Here is a 23647-nt window from a genome sequence, read left to right as displayed (position 1 = left end):
CCAAACTTGTGTTACAGTGGTCAGACTTCTTCCCCTATCTCCCTACCTACCTTGGCTCCACAGAGGGGAGAATATTTCTACTTTGTCTACATAGCTTTCATATAAAGCTGCTTCCTTTCTAAATCTTATTCTTCTTAATTAGATTCTGTTCTTTTCTGTTAAAAGGTGGTTTAAGTGGTGAGGCACCGTAGGTGTGGCTAAGAATGAAGGAAACTAAGGAGGAAAGAGGGCACTCACTTTGAAAGAATAGAGAGGTAATCTGTAGCATTTTCACAAAGATTTTGAGTGCTTTATGAGTTGTTAAATAGTCCACACTGTATCCTTCCAGCCAAGTGGAGCTGGACAAAGATGGTGATGTTTCAGCATTTCTACAACTAAGGATATAGGGGAATAGAAATTCTAAGTACAGGGTTGGTTGTGCATAAGAAAAGCACTGGGAGGAAGATGCAGGACATGGTTGAGAAATACTGAGAGGCTGTTTGTTGCTGAAATGTTGGGTATGAGTGTAGAAACGGTTGAAAAATAAGGATAAAAGAATAAGCTTGGGATGTTATTGATGGTAATTGAAAATTAAAGTGATACGTTTATGCTTAACTCTGGAATCAATGGAGAGAGTCACAGAGGTATTTTTTAAGCACCAACTTAGTAAGAACCTTACTTTGTGAAGATGACTTCAGTAGCTGTGTTTAGGAGGGAAAAGGTAAGACAGTAGTCTAAACTGGGGTTCAGCCTTTTCTATAAAGAACGAGATAAATATTTTAGGCTTTGTAGGCCATATGATCTCTACTGCAACTAGTCAGCCCTGCCGCTTGTAGATATAGACAATTTTTAAACAAATAAGTATGGCTGTGTATCTGTGTAGTAAATGAGTGGCACCATTTTGTAGATAATAGTATTGTGTCATGAATATGAGTTTCTTAAACAGGCCCTCATGGATGTCGTAACCTCTTAGGTTCAGATTTACCTCTTTAGCTTCTTCATCTATAAAGTAGATGTATAAAATGACATCTTTCTCAGGTTTTTAATAAAGAAAATAACTGCAGAATAACTTTTTGCAAACCCTGAAGCTGTTTAGAGAAAATGTTTGATAAAACTGTAAGATGAATTTGCTATTGAGAATAGATGTGTTATCGGTTAAATTCTTTTCATTTCTTTTTGACTCTTTGTTTAAACCAACTTGGTGCTAAGTTCTAGAGGCAAAATAAATCTACTTTTGAGCTACTTGTAATATTTCTAGCTTAGACCTTGATCCTAAGAGATAGAATTATAGTAACTGTTAAAATGAAATGTAGCCAGAAATATGATAAGCTGTTGATATGTGTCTCTGTCATAGTGAGATTGCATTTACTTTAAAGGAAACAGCACAGTACCTATACTGCGGATGTGTTTAATATTTTAAAAGTTACTCATCTGGAAAAGCTTGATTAAAATGAGCTTTCTATGGCATTCATGACCTTTAAGATCATTAATGATAACATCTGAAAGACCAAAGAAAATTTAGTTTTAACTTCGTACAATTTTTCCTGGCAATTAAAAATGGTTAGATTTATCTCCTTTTTTCCCTCAAAATGTTGTTAATAAAGAAATGGATCCCAAGCTGAGAGGCAGTATAGTGTTGGTAAGAACATAGATTTTGTAATCTGAGGTAAAATTCAAGTTCTTCCACCTTACCATCTTTGTGACTTAAGGTAATTTATTCTTCACCTAAAAAATAGCATTAAAAGTTCTTACCTTGTCAGGATTGTTATGAGAATTTTGTTAAATGAGATATATGTAAAGTGCTTAACATAGGGTCTGGAATGTTAAAAGCTTACAGTAAATAATAGCTATTATATTTTTTTCAAAAAACATGTTAAATTTTTTTCAGGTAGCTTATGCTTTCTCAGGAATGTCTGTCATGTTGGCTGGGAAGGATATGGCACATAGACGTTATCATTTGTATATTTGGAGCACATATGATCACTTTAAAAATTGCCATTCTGGGGGCACCTGGGTGGCTCACTCAGTTATGTGTCAGACTCTTGGTTTCGGCTCAGGTCATGATCTCACAGTTTTTGAGTTCAAGCCCCGTGTTGGGCTTCTCGCTGGCATCTTGGGAGCCTGCTTGGGATTCTCTTTCTCCCTCTCTCTGTCCCTCCCTTGCTCGCTCTCTCGGTCTCTCTCTAAAAAATAATAAATGAGTAAACTTAAAAATAAAAGAATTGCCATTCTATTATCAAATGGGTTTGTTAAAAATGTATTATACGCAGATTTCATGTTTCATTATTACTACTTGTTATAATTTCCCCAACACTGTTATCATTCTCTCAAACATTCAGCTATTGGAATTAGGCAAATACTTCCTAATAGATAGAATTCAATGAAATTAATACTTCCAAATTAGTTTATACATTTATGAGAATTTTAAAATTTTCAAGGAAGTTTATTTCAAATATGTACTTATCATTGACTGTATTCCAGGCACTATCCTAAGTGCTAATGATACAAGATGTAAGGCCGTTATTGTCTTCAAGAAGCTGATAGATAGCCTTCAAAGAAGGAAAGATAGACAACAGAATCAGTAATTATACCACAAATTTGCTGACACATGTTTATAGGTTTATAGGTTTATAGGTTTATAGGAGCATAGAGCAGAGAGTTATAACCATCATGAAAGATGATGACTGTTGAGCTGAGCTTTGAAAGAAAAGATTAGCCCAGAAAAGGAAAGAGATGTTGTCCAGAGAAAGGGAATTTACAGATTTATCTGTATATATAAATGCATTTTTATTCACATTCATTAGAAAAATTGCTATGTAACTTTGGACAAATAACTTTACCTCACAAGGTTGTGTCAGTATTAAAAGAAATAATAGGCTTTCTATTCCAGTAAAGATGAAGTAACAGGGATGAGATTTACCCTCCCACCTGAAACCACTAAAAACCTGGACAAATTATTTGAGAAAACAACTCTCAAGACAATGGACATAAAACATGAAGGAGAGTGATTCTAAAAGATGGGGAGAATATGAGGTGCACCCTTTAATTGCTTCAGCTTAAGGCCTAGAAAAGTTTCCAGGTCACAACACAGGGAGGGAGGACTCAGGCAGAGCCCTGGTAGTCTCCTTGCATTGAGAAGATGGAGCTGTGATAACGGGGGGCCAAAGCCCCTAGATATCACAGGGCAGGTTACCAGAGAGGAGAAAGCTGCATAATATCTGCAGAGGGTTTCCTTCAGGTATTCATTAGTACATGTATGTGAGGAAGCTATCCAAGGCTTGGAAAAGAACTATTTGAAATGGTTAGAGGAAATTGTCTGCCACTACACAGAGTTGGGAATAGTGTCTCTTCCCAAAAACCAGTGTGGAGAACCTCATAATTCATGGTGCTTCTGATCAAGTACTAAAAATGTCTTAATTGTGGGGAAGAATTAATGACAGATCTACAGCTGTTCTGGTGCTAACAAAGTAGGAACTGAAAGGATCAAACTGCTTCCAAGTTAATTTAACTGTGTCTTGGAACAAAGACCAAGACTGTGTATAGGAATACAAAAATATCCAGCGCACAACAAAATAAAATCATGATGTCTGACATTTTGTCCAAAATTACCATGCATCCAAAAAGTCAAGAAAATGTAACATAATAGAAAAATCAATCCATTGAAACCAACCTAGTATTAGTAGACAAGGACATTAATAGAACCATCCTAACTCTATTGTGTATGGTCAGAGAGCTACTAGAAGGACTGAACATACTAAGTAGAGACATGAAAGCTATAAAAGAAGTAAAAATTCTAGAAATGAAAACTACATGTCTGAGATGAAAGATACACTGGATGATATTAATGGACATGGTAAACTGCAGAATATGGATTAGTGAACTAAAAGACATAGCAAAAGAAACTATCCAAAATGGAACTGGAGAGAAAAAAAAAAAAAAAAAAAGAAAAGAGCATTTGTGAGCTGTAGTAACCATGTTAGGTAGCCAAATATACAATATACATGTAGGGGGCACCTGAGAGGCTCAGTTGGTTGTGTCTGACTAGCTCAGGTCATGATCTCATGGCTTGTGAGTTCGAGCCCCAAATCAGGCAGAGCTCTCAGTGCAGAGCCTGTTTTGGATGCTCTTTCTCCCTCTTTCTCTGCCCCTCCCCCACTCTATCTCTTTCTCTCTCTCAAAAATAAATAAACACCAAAAAAATTTTTTAAATGTGTATATGTAACTGGAATCCTGAAAGGAAGGGGAAGAATAGGGGGCAACAGAAAAATATAATTGATAATGACCAAAATATCTCTAATAGAAACTATAAATAATTTCAAAAAGCGAATAAGCCCCAGGCACAAGAAATATGAAGAAAACCACACCAAGGCCTATCATAATCATATTGCTTGAAACCAGTTATGAGAAGAAAATCTTTTTTTTTTTTTTTTAAATTTTTTTTTCAACGTTTTTTATTTATTTTTGGGACAGAGAGAGACAGAGCATGAACGGGGGAGGGGCAGAGAGAGAGGGAGACACAGAATCGGAAACAGGCTCCAGGCTCCGAGCCATCAGCCCAGAGCCTGACGCGGGGCTCGAACTCACGGACCGCGAGATCGTGACCTGGCTGAAGTCGGACGCTTAACCGACTGCGCCACCCAGGCGCCCCGAGAAGAAAATCTTAAAAGCAAAAGGGTAAAAATAAATACTAACTGTTGTCATGTAGGAGAAAAAGATACTCATTATGTATGAGGAACAGAGATAGCTATGAAAGTATATTTCTCATGAGAGACAATGTAAAGTACAAGACAGTAAAGGAACAATTTTAAAATAATGGTAGAAAAGGGGCGCCTGGATGGCTCAGTCGGATAAGCGTCCTACTTCAGCTCTGGTCATGATCTCCTGGTTTATGAGTTCCAGCTCTGTGTCGGGCTCTGTGCTGACAGCTCAGAGCTTGGAGCCTGCTTCTGATTCTGTGTCTCCTCTCTCTGCTCCTCCCCTGCTCATGCTCTGTCTCTCTCTGTCTCTCAATAATAAATAAACGTTAGAAAAAAAAATTTTTTTTAATAATGGTAGAAAAATTTTATAAACCTAGAATTCTCCCTACTAGAGTATCTTTCATAGGTGAAGGCCAAAATGAAGTTTTGTGTGTTTTTTTAAGACAAACAAAACTGGAAGGAATTTATCACCAAAACTCCTGTACTACAAGAAATGGCAAAGGAAATCTTTTCAGATACTGGGTTGACATAAAAGAAAGCACTGGAAATGGTGATTACGTGAATAAATATAACTCTTTAAAAGATAAGCATTTAAAGCATAAACAACACAGTGCATTGTGGAGTTTATAACAATATATGACAGCAATGACAATAATAATACAGAGGCTGGAAGGGGATAAATGAGAGTATCTTATTGTAAGGTTGGTTTTTTTCTTTATTTTTTTTAACGTTTATTCATTTTTTTGAGAGAGAGTGAGAGAGCGTGAGTGGGGCAAGGGGAGGGGCAGAGAGAGAGGGAGACACAGAATCCTAGGCAAGCTTCAGGCTCTGAACTGACAGCACAGAGCCCAATGCGGGGCTCGAGCTCATGGACCATGAGATCATGACCTGAGCCGAAGTCAGACGCTTAACCGAGCACCCAGGTGCCCCTGTAAGGTGTTTATAGTATATATGAAGTAATATAATGAAGACAGAGGGTGATAAATTAAAGATGTATATTATAAACTCTAAAGCAACAACCAAAATAACACAAAAAGTTATAGCTAATAAGCCAACAAATAATATTAAACGGAATTATAAAAATGCTCTAAGAGAAGGCATAAAAAGAAGAAAAAAGGAGCAAGCAACAGATGGGACAAATAGAGAACAAATAGCATGTGGTAGATTAATAATTACATTAAGTGTAAATTGGTCTAAACATGCCACTTGAAAGGCAGAGGTTTTCAGATTGCATAAAAAAGCAAGACCAACTATGTACTGCCTATTAAACACATACACACACACATGCACGTGCACACATTTGAGATTGAAACCCCAAGAAGCAAAAATCATGGAAAAGAATATACCAGACTAAAAGGTAGTATTGTTAAATAAGTAGTACTGTTAAGATGTCCTTTCTTCCAAATTGACATGTAGATTCAGTGCAATCCCATGCAAAATCCTAGGATGCTTATTTTTTAGAATAAGATAAGCTTATTCTAAAATAGGGATGCAAAAAATAAATAAATAAAATAGGGGATGCAAAAGAGCTAGAAGAGCCAAAACTACTTTGAAAATGAAGAAAAAGATTGGAGAATTTATTCTACCTGATTTCAAGAGCTAATACAAAGCTATAGTAATCAAGAGCTAATGTAAAACTATAGTAACACCACAGGGTAGTATTGGTATTAAGACTGACAGATCAGTGGGACAGAATAGAGAGTCTAAAAGTAGACAGATATATATACATCCAGTTGATTGTTAACAGAGGCACAAAGATGATTGCATGGAAAATGATGGTCTTTTCCACAAATGGTGCTGAAACTATTGCACAACAATATATCAAAAAAATTTTTTAATGTTTTTCAGTGCTGCATTTATATAGAAATTAAGTTAACTGTAAAACTTCTAGGTATAAGCTCAGGACAGAACTTTATGAATTGGGGTTAGGTAAAGATTTCTTAGATATAATACCACAAAAGCATGATTCATAAAAGAAGAAATTAATGAGTCGGACTTCATGAAAATTAAGAACTTCTGCTTCTTTGAAAGATACTCTTAAGATGATGAAAAAATAAGCCACTCAACGAGAGTGGGAGCTTTATTCAGAAAATAAACATAAATATGTAATTTAGTGTGTATATGCATGCACATGCTTGTATGTATAGATGATGTGTAAGCCTCATGTATGAAAAATTATTTTCATTATAATTAAGAACTCTGAAAATTCAATAATAAGAAAACAATCCAACGAAAAATTGGCATTTTGAACATCCATTTTTCCAAGGAAAAATAAGGATAACGAACACATGAAAAGACGTTCAACACCATTAATCATTACGGAAACATAGATTAAAACCACAGTAAGCTTGGGGCGCCTGGGTGGCGCAGTCGGTTAAGCGTCCGACTTCAGCCAGGTCACGATCTCGCGGTCCGTGAGTTCGAGCCCCGCGTCAGGCTCTGGGCTGATGGCTCGGAGCCTGGAGCCTGTTTCCGATTCTGTGTCTCCCTCTCTCTCTGCCCCTCCCCCGTTCATGCTCTGTCTCTCTCTGTCCCAAAAATAAATAAAAAACGTTGAAAAAAAAAAAAAAAAAAAAAAAAAAAAAAAAAAACCACAGTAAGCTTAAAACCACTATTAGAATTTTGAAATTAAAAAGGCTGACTGTACTGTGTCATGACAAGGATGGAGAGCAGCTAGAACTCTGCTTGTGGGAATATAAAACCATTTTGGAAACAGTTTGGTAATTTTTTTTTCTTTTAATTTTTTTTAATGTTTATTTTTTAGACAGAGACAGAGCACAAGCTGGGGTGGGAGGTGTGCAGAGAGAGAAAGAGACATACACACACACAGAAATTGAAGCAGGCTCCAGGCTCTGAACTGTCAGCATAGAGCCCAACATGGGGCTCAAACCCAGGGACTGCAAGATCATGACCTGAGCTGAAGTCGGACACTCAACCAACTGAGCCACCCAGGCGCCCCACAGTTTGGTAATTTCTTAAAGAGTAAACACCTATTTACCATCTTTCCAGAATTTGCTCTCTGGTTATTTTTTTATATAAAAAGAGCATATGATGATTTAAAATGAGAGAGATAGCTGGAAACCATATAATCCAGCCTTAATTTTGATTTTGCATAATGTTGCTAGTTTAATTTATTTTCCAAGTTTGAGTTCTCTCTTAGTTCAGCCACAGTGTTTCTTTCAGACTTTTTACTTCCCTGTTCTTAACAGCACCGAAAAGTGTTGTTGGCAGCTGGAATTGCTCTTGTTTCATCAGCCCCCAGAATTTCCATAGTGGTGGCCAGGGGTTCAGGGAGCTGAATATGAATGGAAATGTGAAGGGTGAACAAAGAGTTTAAATAGTTTAGTGTATAAACTGGTTTATGTAAGGATAGGCTTGCTTCTCTGCTTCTTGTTTTATATATATATATATATTCATGGCTCAAAAGATTGTGCTGGTTTGGAATGCTAGTTTTGGCACTATCTTGAGATTCTAGACATGGTGTCTTTAAGGAACTCAGGGGATTGGACTAAATACGAGTAAGTCCAAAGTCAAGGGAAAAAGTCTAGACATTGAAGATGGTCACCTCCACAGCCATCAAGTGACTGACTTAGCTTTCAGTTTCAGGAGCATTTGTTTCATCTTAAGAAAGTAGTCTTCTATGAAACTAGGAGTAGTAACTAAATGGAGTAAGTAAGTATATGTGGCTATCAAGGGGAGGGAAGTGAGCAGGGTAGTTCTGGAGAATTCATGGCAACAGAAAGACTACCAAACCCTTCTCCCCCACTGAAAGACCACTATTTTTTTTTTTTAATGTTTTTGTTTATTTTTGAGAGCATGAGACAGAGAGGGGGACAGAGGATTCAAAGCAGGCTCCACGCTGACAGCAGTGAGCCCATGTGGGACTTGAATTCATGCACTGTGAGCTGAAGTTGGACATTCAACCAACTGAGCCACCTAGGCATCCAAAAGACCACTACTAATTTAGAATTTTAAGCCCTATATAAGAATTTCTAGCAGAAGTACAGTTTTCTTTAAGTAAGCTAAAATTATGGTACAATACCTACTAATTTATTTTTTGTGATATAATACCATAATAATGTTTTAACTTTAATATACCTTTAAAAAAGAAGCATAAGTTCATACTGTTCTTACTGTTCTGTTAATGTTAATGCTAAAATTTTTTGAGGGGACCACAGTTATATTCTCCATAATTCAGTTTTGGTAATATTTGTTTATCTAATTATGCACTACTAAATTTGATGTGAGGAATATTATTTTTAATGGAATACTATTTTTTAATGGAATACAATTTTTTATCCAAAAGTTTGTTTCACACAATATAATTGTGAAACTGTGTTCTTAATTATGCCCTCATTTTACAATTCTTATATTGCAAAATTGCTATATTACATGCATTTCTATTTGGTGTTATATTATTGCTTATTGAGTAAGATTTGATTTCTGGTTCTGAATAAAATCTGAATAAAAAATCAATAAAATAAAACCAATTTTAGATGGAATTCACACTAATCCCTGAACTGTAATATACTCTAAAATAAGTAAAGCATTAGAAATTTTGGAACCCAAGCCCATAAAGATATTTTCATTCTAAACCAGTTAGTATGACGATACCTAATATTTAATATTTATAAGAATAAAAATATTTATAAAATACAAATTTCAAAAGTCTGATGAATCCAACAATGTATTTCTCCCCACAGTTGAAGATGATCCCTGTATTTCACAAATAAAATTTTGCAAGTTACATTTGTATAGGCAAATGTATTTAGAATGTCCTCGTATTCCATCTGCTGGGACAAATGTATTATTTTGGACAGATTTTTCTTTTGAACAGAATTAAAAATTCATTCTTTTGCTTTTATATCTATGGAATTAATTGCTTTGACTTCATGACTGTCCTAGTGATTTAGTTAGAAGGATCCTGAAATTTGGAGTCAGAAGGTCTTAATTTCAATCTGTCATGTATAGTAGAAGCAAGTTACTAAACTGGTTTTCTTTATCTTTGAATATGAATCCTATATTATAGATTGTTAGAGAAATTAATGAAAATATAAATATGTCTTAACAGGTGTTTTTATCAGAAACATCAATCATCTTTCTTTAGGAATGGTAATTACCATATTTTCAAGACAGAGGTTATAAATGGAGGAGGGAGGGAGCCGCCATGGAGGGGGGTTTGTACGGTAGGAGACTACAACAATATTAATTTTTTTCTTGGATGTGGGTATTCATCATTCTGTGTATTTTTCTGTGTCTTAAATATTTCTTAATTGTTAAAAATAATCTTCCCTTGTGAAATACATGAAACTTCCCCATGAAATATCTTCACCATAAAGTGCCTAACATTTTTCTATCAAAGGACACTGCTTTCTAGGACACTCTGAAATGTATGCTTCATAATTCTTAGCTTGCTTGGGACCTGCTAGTCAGAATATCATTTCCTTCATGCCATTCTAGTTATGTTATATTGCACAGAGTGTCACGTTTCTACTATGTGTATTAAGTAGATGGCAGAGGTCACAAACTGTTTTGGGATTGAACCTGGCTTTTAGAAGTATTCTTTGTTCCACATAGTATTGGTCTTTATGGAAACTTAAAGTCTCATGAAAAATCAAGAAATTTCGTAGCTTTGGGTTGCATTTCTGTATGACAGCAGTGAGTAGGTGCTGATTATTAGCCGCTTCCTTTCGCTAGGCCATGTGCTCCACTGTTCTGCACCCTCACAGTACTCTCTGATGACTGAGGCCAAATGTCTTTTGCCTCTCATCATCATAAATAATTGTATTAACTGCTTGGCCCCCATCGGCAGTTTAGTTTATAACTCTTAGATTATATTCAGTAGATATCACACATTCTATTGATATTTTGCTATGATAGTTTAACTTGATGTTACGTATTTTCAACATTTTGTAACTTCATAAAGCTCCCATATGTACATTTTCTCTACTAACATATGACATAAAGTACTGTTTTTGTCACCTCCTCCTTCTCTCCTATTCAGTCAGTCCTTTCATGTTACTAGTTAATTATTTCTCAAATCTAGTTCTTCCTGTCCAGCCTCACCACCACTGCTCCACCTCAGGCCCTCATCATCTGTCACCTGGCATTCTTTAATTCCTTCCTGACTGCACTCCTCACCCCCAGTCACATTCCTTTCAATTCATCATCAAGTTATTGCTAGAATGACTTATCAAAGTACAGATGTCATCTCCTCACACCACCGTTTTAGATTCTCCTAAGTCTCTCTTTCTATGGTAAGGTCTGCAAACTTTTCCTTAAAGGTCCAGATAGTAAATATTTTAGGCTTTGCTGACCAGAAGTTTTCTGTCACAAAAAATTGACTTTGCTATTGGTGTACTAAGCACAAAAGCACCTATAGACAGTATGTAAACAAATGGGCATGTCTGTGTTCCAGTAAAATTTATTTATAAAAAACCAGGTCACTGGTCTAGGACCATAGTTTGTTACCCCTTGTTCTAGGATATGAAAGACTCTACCTGTCTTTCCTCCTGTTTTATCTACTACTCTTCCATCCTGTTTCTTACAGTTTATTCAGAGGCACCATTCAAATGGTTAACAATTCTTAGACATCTTCTTTCTATATCCAATTATGTAAGTCTTTTCATTCAAACCATTTTTTCACAGAGAAATTTAAAAATATATCTTATAAAATGTTAATTCTCAAATGATGATATCATATATATATATATGTATATATATATATGAGGTTATTTATATTTAGTCACTTGCTGACATCTTTATAAATATATGGTAAAGTATAGTCTCAAGTGTTAAACAGGTTTTATGGAGTGCCTGGATGGTTCATTTGATTAAGTGTCTGACTCTTGATTCAGCTCAGGTCATGATCTCATGGTTCGTGGGTTCCAGCCCCGCATTGGGCTCCATGCTGACAGCACAGAGCCTGCTTGGGATTCTCTCTCTGCCCCTCCCCTGCTCATCCTCTCTCTCTCTCTCTCTCTCTCTCTCTCTCTCTCTCTCTCTTGCTCTCTCAAAATAAATAACTAAACCTAACAAAAGTTTTTAACAGGTCCTTCATGAAAATTCATAACTCATAACCTGCTACAACCCATGTTATCTTAGATACCATCAACACATTAATCTGAAAATCTCAAAATAAGGTCACTGGTAGGCAAGTAAGGTTAATTTCAACATTATCAACTGTGTTGAATCAAAGTCCATTGAGAAAACAACTTGAGGACATTTGGTAGGAATTGAAAGCTTGTAAATCACATCATCATCACAGTTGCCCCTTTCAAATAGGAAAGCAGAAAAAAATTTGGTTTTTGGATATGACTTGCCTGAAATATCAAGTTGTTACTTAAATTCTGATAGGTCACTTTGCACGTTTCCATATGCAAAAAAAAAAAACAAAAAACAGAGCTTGATAATATGTTTTTAAATATATGTAGGTTTTGCCTCATTATTCAATTGTAGTTATTTAGGCTAATGCTGATTGGTACTGATTTAGGTGCTGATTTAGGCTATTGCAGATTGATGTTGGGTACTAACAAAACCTTTTCCAGTAAAAAAAAAAAAAGAAAGAAAGAAAGAAATTCTTCCATCATGTTAATGAAAAGTGTGATTCAATTACTACAGTGAGAGAGTAGATTGGTAGAGCTGCTGTGATGGAGTTTTATTAAGATGTTGGATGGATATTAATATCTGTTATGATAAAGTCTTCTAAATTTTCTGATGTTTGCATAGTAATACATTAATTTAAAGCTCCATATATTAAAACTGACCTGTAAATGTCTTTTATGGTTGACTTTTAGCCACCAGCCGAACAGGCCAAAGCCAGACTACAGCTGGTTCTTGAAGCTGCTGGTAAGTGCTCATGATTAACTTTATTTAAATGAAAACGTACTAAATAAATACTGACATGCTTACAGGTGGGTCAAAGAAAAAAAACACCTGTTTTCATATGTCCTCACAAATTTGTGAAATCTGGGTTATATGTATGGCCATATTTTACATGAAGTATCGACTGCTGTATAGAGTATAATGCTAAAAGGTCATTCTTTATATTTTTACTTATAAAATTGACTTTAATTTTAGTTTCAGTTTTGAGGCAGTTCAATTTATTGATTTTTGTCTTCCGTGGACTGTGCTTTTGGTGGCATGTTTAAGAATTCTTCACCTAGCCCCACATCACAAAACATCCTCCTGTGTTTTCTTCTAAAAGTTTTATACTTTTACATTTAAGACTATGATCTGTTTTGGTTTAACTTTTGTAGAAAGTGGGAGTTTTAGATCAAGGTTTTCATTGTTGAGGAAAACAAGATAAGTATAATTTAGTAATTTCTCCAGTTCCATTGGACTAACTCAATGAACTGTTCTGGATACCATCTAATGTTAAAATACTGTATGTCTTATTTTTCAATGATACAATAATGCTGTGACTTTGATTTTATACATAATCCTCAGATTCATGCAGACGTTAAATATTTTACCTTCTTAAAAAATGTAAAAGATTAATGTTATCTTTTCTAAGTACTGATATTATTTTGAATCTTAACGTGCTCTTCAAAATGTATGTAACATATTTAAACAAGTTGTCAAGATTAAGCATGAGGTAGGATTAGAATGATATAACCAAAGTAGTACATATTTGTTATAATTATTTACTTTTTAAAGATCTGTAAAGAGTGTATAATTTCCAATTGGAAAATGAGAATTCTATTTTAACATAAAAGTAATTTCAGACTACCAAATGATAGTAGTTGTATTTTTAGTACTCATTGAGAAAATACATATGTGCATATTGATTCAGAGATTTCTTGCATTAGCCCCAGAGTGTCTACAGTCTAAAGATTGGGAACACATGATATACTAGCTTCATAAATCACTAATAGAAGTAACTTATAATAAAAGGATAAAACTTAATAATATTTGTGAGTCTTTGTAACTCTCCATATTACTTTAAAAGTCATTCAGGGACACCCGGGTGGCTCAGTCAGTTAAGCGTCCGACTTCAGCCCAGGTCATAATCTCACAGTTCATGGGTTCGAGCCCCACGTCAGGCTCTGTGCTGACAGCTCTGAGCCTGGAGCCTGCTTTGGATTCTGTGTCTCCCCCTCTCTTTGCCCCTCCCTTGCTCACACTCTGTCTCCCCTCTCAAAAATAAATAAACATTAAAATAATTTTTTTTAATTTTAAGTCATTTATATTTTATGTATTAATCTTACTCATTTTATCTTTAATTATGTGGAAATTACAGTTTCTACATAGTATTATAATTTTGTTTGCTATCTGGTTTTTCATATTTTGACTCAAATATGCTGTAAGATTAAGCTAGTTAATATGATTCTCTATCATTTACATAATATACATTGATTCTTTAATTCTTCAGTAGCATTTTGCTTTGAAAAATTACTGCCAGTTCATAATTTGAGTATGGACAAACTTTTGTTTTAAAGACAATATTTATTTTGCTTAGTTCAGAAAATATTTGTTTCCATTAATACAATTATAAAGAATTTCATTTCATAGTTTTATACAGTTATCTTTATCTTTTAATAGGATTTTGAAGCCTATTATAAAACAGATCTTAGGGTCCAAACTTCATAGTGTTGAACTTACTTATATTGGTCCCAGCTGTCACCCCACATATTTTAATTTAACTTTCTAAATTCTATTGTCGATAAAGAGTTAGGTTGCGTGAATTTGAGAAACATTAAAAATATTATGACAATTTACAAATTTAAAAAACTTACATTAGTCTGGATAAGCAATGCATTAGCTAGATGTAGCATTATTTACTTAATAATTTTCTTCTGTACTTAATAACGTGTTGTCCCCAGCGTTTCCCTCTTATCAATAACACTGTGGTACACATCCTGTTACAAATTGTGTTTTATATATTTTAGATAGGTTTCTTGGGATTGATTACTATAGAAATGAGTTTATAAGGTTAGAGGGTATTAATATTTAGACTGGCTTTTTATGCATTTTTGCTAAATTGTTTTATAAAAGGACTGTGCTACTTTATGTTTCCACTGATTAAGTAAATATTTTAACCAGACTTGGCCTTTTGATGCCAATTCTATGAATATATTGCTTTATAATATGATATAACATATTATACCCCTTTGAGAAACATCCAGTATTGCTTTTAATGAGAACTTGTGGCCTTGAAGAGGGGAAGTAGATAGATGGATAGGAGAGGAGCATATAAGCAAATCTAGAACTTACTATCAAAGTTCTAGATTTCCTTCAGTGAAGAATTTAAGGTGTTCACTGTATTACTTAAAGCAAGCAAATAAATAAAATAAAGGAAGGGGGAATAAGACCAACTTGAGCTCATTCCGGAAGTCTTGCAGTTAAAATCCAGCCTAGTCCTAAGAGTGAGGTTCCCGGACAGGAAGGGCTGGTAGCACCCATTTTGTCACATTGAAGTTTACTTGAGTTCTCAGGGAAAACATCCTTGACTTTGGGGCCATAAAATCGAGTACAAGAAAAGACTTAAGGCTGTATGTTAGATTCTTGAGACAGGACTCATTTCAGCTTTATAATTACTATAGTCTGGTAGATAAGGTTCGTCTATAAAGAAATCCTGCTGTGCTTAGTCCTTTATTCTAACTATAGGTCCCAGAAAATGCAATATGTAACCATTGCATTGTTATTGATTTATGAGTGAATGTTAATAATGTTTTTGGTTTGGAATTAAAATATGTTTAGAACATTTGGCAACAATTATTAGTGGTATGATTTTGAAAGACATATGTATGAGTAAAAATAATATTTAAGCAAAATGTAAGGTATCATGCATGTTTGGTTTATACCAAACATGAATTTGAAGTCACAGATCTTATTGTATTTGTTACAACCATATTTTTATACATTAAACCATATATTTGTACTTTGTTATGCTAAATCTTCAGATTTAGATAGAATCGTTTCTCATGTCTATTACTAAATTGCAGTTAAAACCAACTTTCGTGTCTGTTGTTTAACGTTTAGTTCAGAGGTGATGTGAAGTTAAGGTTTTATCTAAGATTGCTTTTTTGTCATTTTCAAATGGCAGTAGGACACAGAAGATTGCAGAATTGTATAAATTTGTAAGATTCAATCTTTAAATTATAACCTCAGCTAATGGCTTACCCTGTGATAGTGAGTCAATCCTATTAACCCTTTGCTTTCTTCCTTTCCTTTTTAAAAATGCTTTTACCATTCTCTCACTTATTAAGATACAAAACTTTGAAATTTTTACCTTTGACTTCTTACTAGGCAGTCATTCACCTAGAATGATCTTATTTTGAAACATTTTTTATATGTATCCCTTTATTATCTTTCCCACTGCCATCTCCTTAGTCTAGATGCCAAAGATACCAGCCAGAGGTTAATCCCTAACTTCCCAATGGTCTCTTCAGTTCTCTTCTCCAGAGATGGTAGCAAATAGTGGAAGAGTTCTAAGCCTACTCGTACTGCTTACCTTGAGCAGTTTGACTGTGAGCAGTTTGATGTTTATTGGTTCTACAAAACATAGTTTAAAAAAAAGAAATGGAACATGACAGACATGTGTATTTTCTAGTTTGCCATAGTTCTCTATTTTTAAAAAAAAAAGTAATTTATTAAGGTGAAATTCACATAAAATTAATATAAAATTAATCGTAATTGTTTAAAGTGAACAATTCAGTGGCATTAAATACATTTACAGGGCTGTATAACTACCACCTCTCTCTACTTCCAAAACGTTCTCAACACTCCAAAGTAAAACCTCTTACCTATGAAGCAGTTTCTCTCCACTCCTGGACACCTGCTCCTTGCATTCACCAATCTGCCTTCTGTTTCTGTGGATTTATCTATTCTGGATATATATAAATGGACTTACACACTGTATAGCTTTGTATGTCAGCTTCTTAGCATAATGTTTTGGAGGTACAGCCACATTGTAGCATGTGTCAGTATTTTATTCCTTTTTATGGCTGAATAATATTCCATTGTATCCATGTACACCATTTATTTATCCATTTGTATTGATGGAAATTTGTGTTACTTCCGCCTTTTGACTGTTGTAAATAGTATTGCTATGAACATGCATATACATGTACTTGCTTGAGTACCTGTTTGTAATTTGGGGTGTTATATACCTAGGAGTGTACATTGGGAATTCTATGTGTAACTTTTTGAGAAACCACCAAACTTTTCCACAGTATCTGAAGGATATTACGTGTTCATCAGCAATATATGAGTATAGTCCCCTATTGTTTCAACTAAACCTTGTCACACATTTAAGTTGCCTATTTGAAAGTATTTAGTTTTGGGGACTTCTCTGTACCATAATTTACTCACTTGTAAAGGGGGAGGATAATAACTACCTTGTAGGGTTTTTTTGAAGATAAATATGATACGTGAAGCACCTAGTTCGGAGCCTGGCAAATGGTAGCCACCAGGAAATGTTTATTTCCACATTGTTTTTTGTGATTACCACTGCTAAATGATTCTTTCTCAGCCACCATTTGGTGATGATATTACTTTGCTCAAAATTAGTCACTGGCCCTCAGTGGCTTAAAAAATCAATTTTACACTTCTGTGTTTAAGGTTCCAAGGTTCTTTCTGTATGGTGGAGCCACAGATTTTTCTGTATTTATTAGAATTCATTTCTGAACTTCTTCTCATTATTCTTTGAGTTACTCATTCTTTTCTACCTATGAATCCTTGCTCATGATTTTTTTTCTCTTCTGGAAATGACTTCCTCTTTCCTCTTCCACCTCTAAGCACTTCAAAACGAATCTCAAAATTTCCACATGAGTTTTGTGACCACTCCAGCACATAATCTTTCTCTTCTTTTTTGAAATCTTTCTGTCCTTGTTTGTGCATACCATTTATGCTGATATTTACTTACATATGGCTGATACTAATATTTAATTATTTCCTAAGTGTTGAATTTACTTTTCCAATGAAATAATGAACATGATGAAGACCAGGAACCAGATCTAAAGTTTATAAGTCTTTTCCAACAGTTTTAACAGCACCTGTAGTGAGTGGTACTATGCCAAATAAGATTCCAGCTGTTAATCATTGGTGAACAGGTCATTGTGAAGAAACAAATAATCTGGAAGTAACTGAAAAGTAAACCTTTTAATGCTGCTATGCTCATTTTAACCAGCTTGATGGATTTAAAATAAATACACAAGAAATTATCTGGCTTCTAAAGTAGAAGATATTGGCCAATAATCTGACTTTTTAATCTTAAACTTTAAGATAGTGCATGACAGAAAAGATAATGAAACTTGATTATCACAGAGGAGAAAGAAGGAAGATAAGACTTGTCTCTTTTGCTCTCACTAGTGTTTGACATGTTAGTGGCAGTCCAAACATTATTTGGGTTTTCTGCAAAAACACAGTAGCATCTTATGCCATATGTGTTTGTAGGTCTGAAGAAGAATTTAGAGGAGAGAATTTTTTTCCAAAATGTAAATATTTTTTATCAGTATGAAAAGATGACACTTCTTACAACCTGGTTATAAGACACGTTGTTCTCTAAAATCTTTTTAATATTTTACTTGTAATAGAGTTATTGACACAAGCAGCCTTTAAAATTATATCTCTAATGTTTTAAGAAAAAATAGCAATTTCCTTTAGTGCATGAATGGTAAATCACCTTTATCAGAAAATCTCTGTGTAATATTTCATTTTCTGAATAATGTTTACAACCCATTTTGTTTTGCTTTCTAGTTTTTAAAGCACTTTCATATAAATCTTTTATCGTTTGACTCACATCACAGCATGGAGAGCTAATTAACTCCATTTTACAAATATCTGGAAAGCATAAATGATTTGTAAAAGACTACATAGCTAGTGAATGACAGAACCAGAACTCAAGTCCAGTGATTTCTGACTCTTGAGCTATTTCTATCCGTAGTTTAAATCCCTAAGTTATGTTGGGAAGAAAGAAGGATGGTGGAAAATATTACCAAATACATACTCTGTTTTGTTAGGTGTAGTGCTATAGTTACCTTACAATAAAATAATTTCTATCCTCATGTAAGCCTTTGATTCTGAAATGAGTTTTTTCTAATTGATAATAAGAATTAGTAAAGTATGAGTCAGAAAAATGTTATTTTTCATAATTGTTAAGAGTGCTCATAATAGCAAAATTTCTGATAATTTTGAAAAACCCAGGGTAGTGTTGTATAATCACCAATGTTTTGGTCTTCAGCCTAACTAGGGACTTGCATTTCAGTTACCCTTGCTGGGATACAAGCTGGTTGAGTATTGTGAAACACAGATGAGTTACACACATGGGCACAGTATGTCCAGGGAAGGAGCTATGCTTAGGAATAAGTCATAAGTGCCTCATTTCATCCCAGTTCTTCTGCTCCATGTTAAATTTAGACGTTATGCTTTTAGCTACCCATTAAGTACCTAGAAGCCTGTTCCTAACCCTTTCTCTTCATAGGCATGTGATCTTAGAACTCCCAGTGCTTTTCTAAAGTCCAGTCTAACTGTAAATATTTCTGATTCTGAGTTTGCCATGAAAATGTAGCACCATTTCCAAGGGGCATAGACAACCGTTCTGCTACCCTGACTTAAAACCAGCAGAGAGGTTTTGCTCTGTAAGTTTCTGACCACCGATCTATGACTCTGAGAAATAGGCTGATGTATTGTGAGAACATTTTTCATGTTGGACAGACCTAAAAAACAGAGCAAGTGGTAAAAAGTTAATTTGTATTTCATAAAATAGTTTTCATACCTCTTTTTTCCCCATGTAGGCTTCTGCTTGATAGTATGTTGGCAGTCTAGATTCATACTTGGCCTCTGTAACTAACTTTGTGAGTTTTGGCGGATCACTTCCCCTGTAGTCTCCTTTGGTAGTCTCCTTTAGTGTCCTCATTTATAAAGTGGAGATATTAATAGTACATAACCAATGGGTTTGTTGTTATAAGAGCTTAAATGAGGTACCATTTGTAAAACACTTCGAACAGTACCTGGTACATAGTAAGTATTCAGTAAATGTTAGCAATTGATATCAAAGGCAATATAGTATAGTGTAGTAGTTAAGTTCTCAAGTCAGATGGCCTGGGTACCATTCCCAGCTCCATTATTTACTTGTAAATCCATGGGAGAGTCGGTAAAGCCTGCTGGACTGTAGTTTTTTTCATTTATGAAATGGGAATAATATGTACCTTTAGAATTTTTATGAGAACTAAATAAATTAATATAATAAAGTGTCTAGAACAGCACCTAATATGTAACTGAGGGTTCTATAATCGTTAGAGAGTAGGAGTAGTTTTTTTATGGCATCACCACAGTGATGATGTAGTTAAGGAAGAGACATTGAACCAAACATTCTCCTCCTACCAGCAAATGTAAAAACAGAAACAAATGAATAAAACTTTAAATAGTTTAATTGACTTGAGCATTGGTTAAACCTTTTTTTCATCAAATACGGTTTCTGCAAATTTCAGAAATTCACATAAAATTTATTAGCTTTTATGTAAAATCAAGTTGATAATGTTAATTTAACTTCCAATTTCCAATAATGAACATGATTTTTGGCTTTGTGTTAACTCAAAAGATATAAAGTAGTACTTCCTAAAAAGAATCATTAAGTAAATTGCATTTAAAAAGCATAAGTTATTTGTTTTAGCATTGGTTACACATTTATATTTGAATGACTTATTATTTATCCTTAATAATATTTAGTAAGAAGAAAGCTATCAGCTAGAGTCTAACAATATCACAGCAACTTGCCATGTTTGAGCAGATGTTAAGCAGACAGTAGTTGAATGTTAATTTTGAGAGGGTGGTATGTTTAAGCCTAGCTGAAGTATGTTGCATGTGGGCTTTCTAGACTCGAGTACAATGCTGGATCTCTGGGGAGAATTTTAAAGCTAAACCTCTTTCTTTGGGGTCCTCTATATGGACTCTCTCAAGTCAGTATAAAGCAGATCATCCCTAGGCTAAAGCCCTTCAGCTTTTGTTATTGGGCTCTGTAGACCTGTAATTAGGCCTCCTGGCAGGCCATGCAGGCCAGTTAATGGTCATATGGAGTTTCTGTGAGGCAGACTGGCTTTGTATAAATCCTGGGTAGGAATATGTTTATGGGTCACTTCCTACCAGGACCATGCTTTGTCCTTATGCCCTGCGGGCTGACAGGGAGCAGGTTCCCTTGACCATGGACTGTTCAGTTTGCAACTCAAAATCTACTCCACTAATCCCCAGTGTAAACAGAGGATTTAGAAGGGCTTCTGTCACTTACAGTTGCCAATTCACTTGGGTGTCTGTGAATTTATTTTTCCCCAGACTTCATTATTGAAAGACTGACAAGTGTATAAGATTTGGATGTTTGTTTATATGTCAAGTGTGCAGTTTCTCTTTCAGTGGTTTTAGAATAATTGTCAGTAATTTACCTAAAGCAGAATCATGTAATGAGGTTTTTTTTTATTAATCACCTTTTAATATTTTTTAATTTAAGCCATTAAAAAATTGGAATGATAGTAGACCTTTTCCTATAAGGGAAATTTTAGGTCTTTTTTTTTTTTTTTAATATGAGTAAAATAACACTATATAAAGAAATTTACCAAAAAGCGACTAATGCAGATTTCAGATAAGTCAAGGAAATAATGAATTCAAAACTCTTCTGTACTATACATTCTATATTAAAAAAAAATTCCATTTTAGTGTAACTGCAAGCTTTTGAAAGGGGGAAAATCAGATCAGTATATAAAATGCTTAACAAAAATGTGTTTCATGAAGTACTTAAAATTAATCAGAGTGCCATTTATTGAGCATTTACTATGTGGTGAGCCCTTTTATACATTTACACACATCATAATTATTTTTAACAGTTAATCCATGTCTCCTAGCCAAGAAAAGTATCTGAGTTTTAAGAAAGCCATCATTGAGATTTCTTTTGTTTTTCTATTTTATTTCATCCTCTATTTCATTATGGTTTTCTCTTTGTTGCTTAGGTTATATTAAGATTTGATTCTAAAATGTGTAAGTTCTGAGTATGCTCTGCAAAGAACTGTCACCTGTCTTCCTGTGAGCCAATTTTTCTTTTAGGGGAAAAATCAAATGACGAATTCTTTCCCAGGTCTCATCTAGTAAATCAGTGCTCAGTATTTTGCATTTTGTGATGTAAAAATGGTTCATGACAGATGTGGCTGAAAAGACCACATACGTAGACTGTATGATTTTAGTCTGGTGGAACTAATAGGATCACTCATTACATTTTAGACCCTGGGGTTTCTTTTTTCTTTCATAATAAAAAAAAAAAAAACTGTTTAAATAGAGTAGCCCTTTTTGTGTGTGAGTATAGCATCTTCCCCTAAATTTACAAAGAGTTGATGGTAACAAATCAACAAATAATCCTCTCTCTTCCCAAAAGTTGTTTCATTAATGTTTATTTAATGTTGACTGTTATTTTTTCTCTTGTCATCCCATAACGGTTAGGATTTTATTCTATTTTTACAAAAGATTTCTTTGAGTTTTATTTAGCAAAACTAGAAAATACATTCCTTAGAGAATCCAAGACAAGAATTAAATTAAAGTATATGGTAATACAAACAAGTTTTGCAAATGTTGAAAGATTTAATGGCAATAAAAAGACATTATGCAGAAAGAATTCTTGGTGTTCACTTAGAACTAGGAGAAGCATAGCATGAACTGTTTTTCTTTTTTAATGTGCACAGTGTATTTACTGAAATATAAGTATATTTGTGATATATTTTGGAACTGAAAAAATGGAGACTCCTGAACAGTGTAAAAGATCTGAATCCTATTTTAGTTTTGACCAAAAGTTAAAGTTATAATTGAATCAAAAGTTATGTTGAAAAATATCCTGGGTGCTGTATATCAATGCTAATAATGGTTAATGTCCCTGGGCAATGGGATTTAAAATAATTAAAAACATTTTCTGATTGTTCTGTAGGTATCAAGAAAACCTATGGAGGTGTAGGAAAGGTGCACTTTAAACATAATAAAATTCCCCAATATTTAATATGAAATTCCATGCATTTGACAAATGTATACAATTATGTTAAGTATCACCAAAATTTTTTGATAAAGAACATTTACATTACTCCCCAGAAAGGCCCCTTATACTCCTTTGAAGTCAATTCTTTTTTCCCCATCTCGGACCTTAGCAACCAGTAATCTGATTTATGTCATTGTACTTTTGCTATTTTCAGAATGCCATGCAAATGGAACCATACAGTATGTAGACCTTTGTGACTGCACTCTTTGACTTGGCATAGTGCTTTTCAGGTTTGTTCTCATTGCTTTATGAGCATCAGTTCTTTTTGTTGCTGAGTAGTATTTCATCATATAGCTAGACCAGTTTGTTCATTCATTCAGCAATTGGTGGACAGGTGGGTTGTTTCCAGCTTATGGTTTTTCTGATTATAAATTATATGAACATTTGAGTACAAGTCTGGGTAAGCATATTTTCATTTCTCTTGAGTAAATAGTTAGGAATGGGATTTGTTTCTTATATATATAGTAAATGTAGCTTTGACATTATAAGAAACTGCCAAACTTTTACAAAGTGGCTGTCCCATTTTGTGTGAAGTATATGCTCCTATCTGTTGTCCATTTTTTAAAAGGAATTATTTATATTATTGACTTGGAGAGTTATTTAAATATTCTGAATACAAATCAGATATATACTTTATATTTTCTCTTTATACCTTGTCTATTTACTAAACAGTGATTTTTTTTAAAAAAAATTGAGTATATACAGTAAAATACACAATTTTTAATGAGGGTTCCTTGAGTTTTGACAGATGCAAACAGTTGCATAATAACACCTAGAATCAGGATGTGGAACAATTTTATCATCCCTCAGAATTCTCCATCCACTAATGGTGAACCCCTCCTACGACTTCTAGCTTCCTGGTAACCACTGATTTATTTTTTGTCCCTACAGTTTTGACTTTTCTCATATGTCATATAAATGGAATCATATAATAAGTAGGTTTTGAGTCTGACTTCTTTGACCT

General features: G+C 34.2%; 1 protein-coding gene across 1 annotated transcript in view; it reads left to right on the top strand.

The window, feature by feature from the left end:
* Window positions 1-22914, top strand: part of RSRC1 (arginine and serine rich coiled-coil 1) — a 249432-nt gene extending 226518 nt beyond the window's left edge. Inside the window, exons 6-7 of the mRNA XM_042903182.1 lie at window positions 12473-12524; window positions 22838-22914. Coding sequence (XP_042759116.1) covers window positions 12473-12524; window positions 22838-22893 — 108 coding nt within the window. The 3' untranslated portion in view covers window positions 22894-22914. The remainder of the gene's footprint in view (window positions 1-12472; window positions 12525-22837) is intronic.
* The last annotated feature ends 733 nt before the right edge of the window (window positions 22915-23647 follow it).

This window comes from Panthera leo, chromosome C2 (assembly GCF_018350215.1).
Source record: "Panthera leo isolate Ple1 chromosome C2, P.leo_Ple1_pat1.1, whole genome shotgun sequence".
Lineage (NCBI taxonomy): Eukaryota > Metazoa > Chordata > Mammalia > Carnivora > Felidae > Panthera > Panthera leo.
This window is presented reverse-complemented; position numbering and strand designations above follow the sequence as displayed.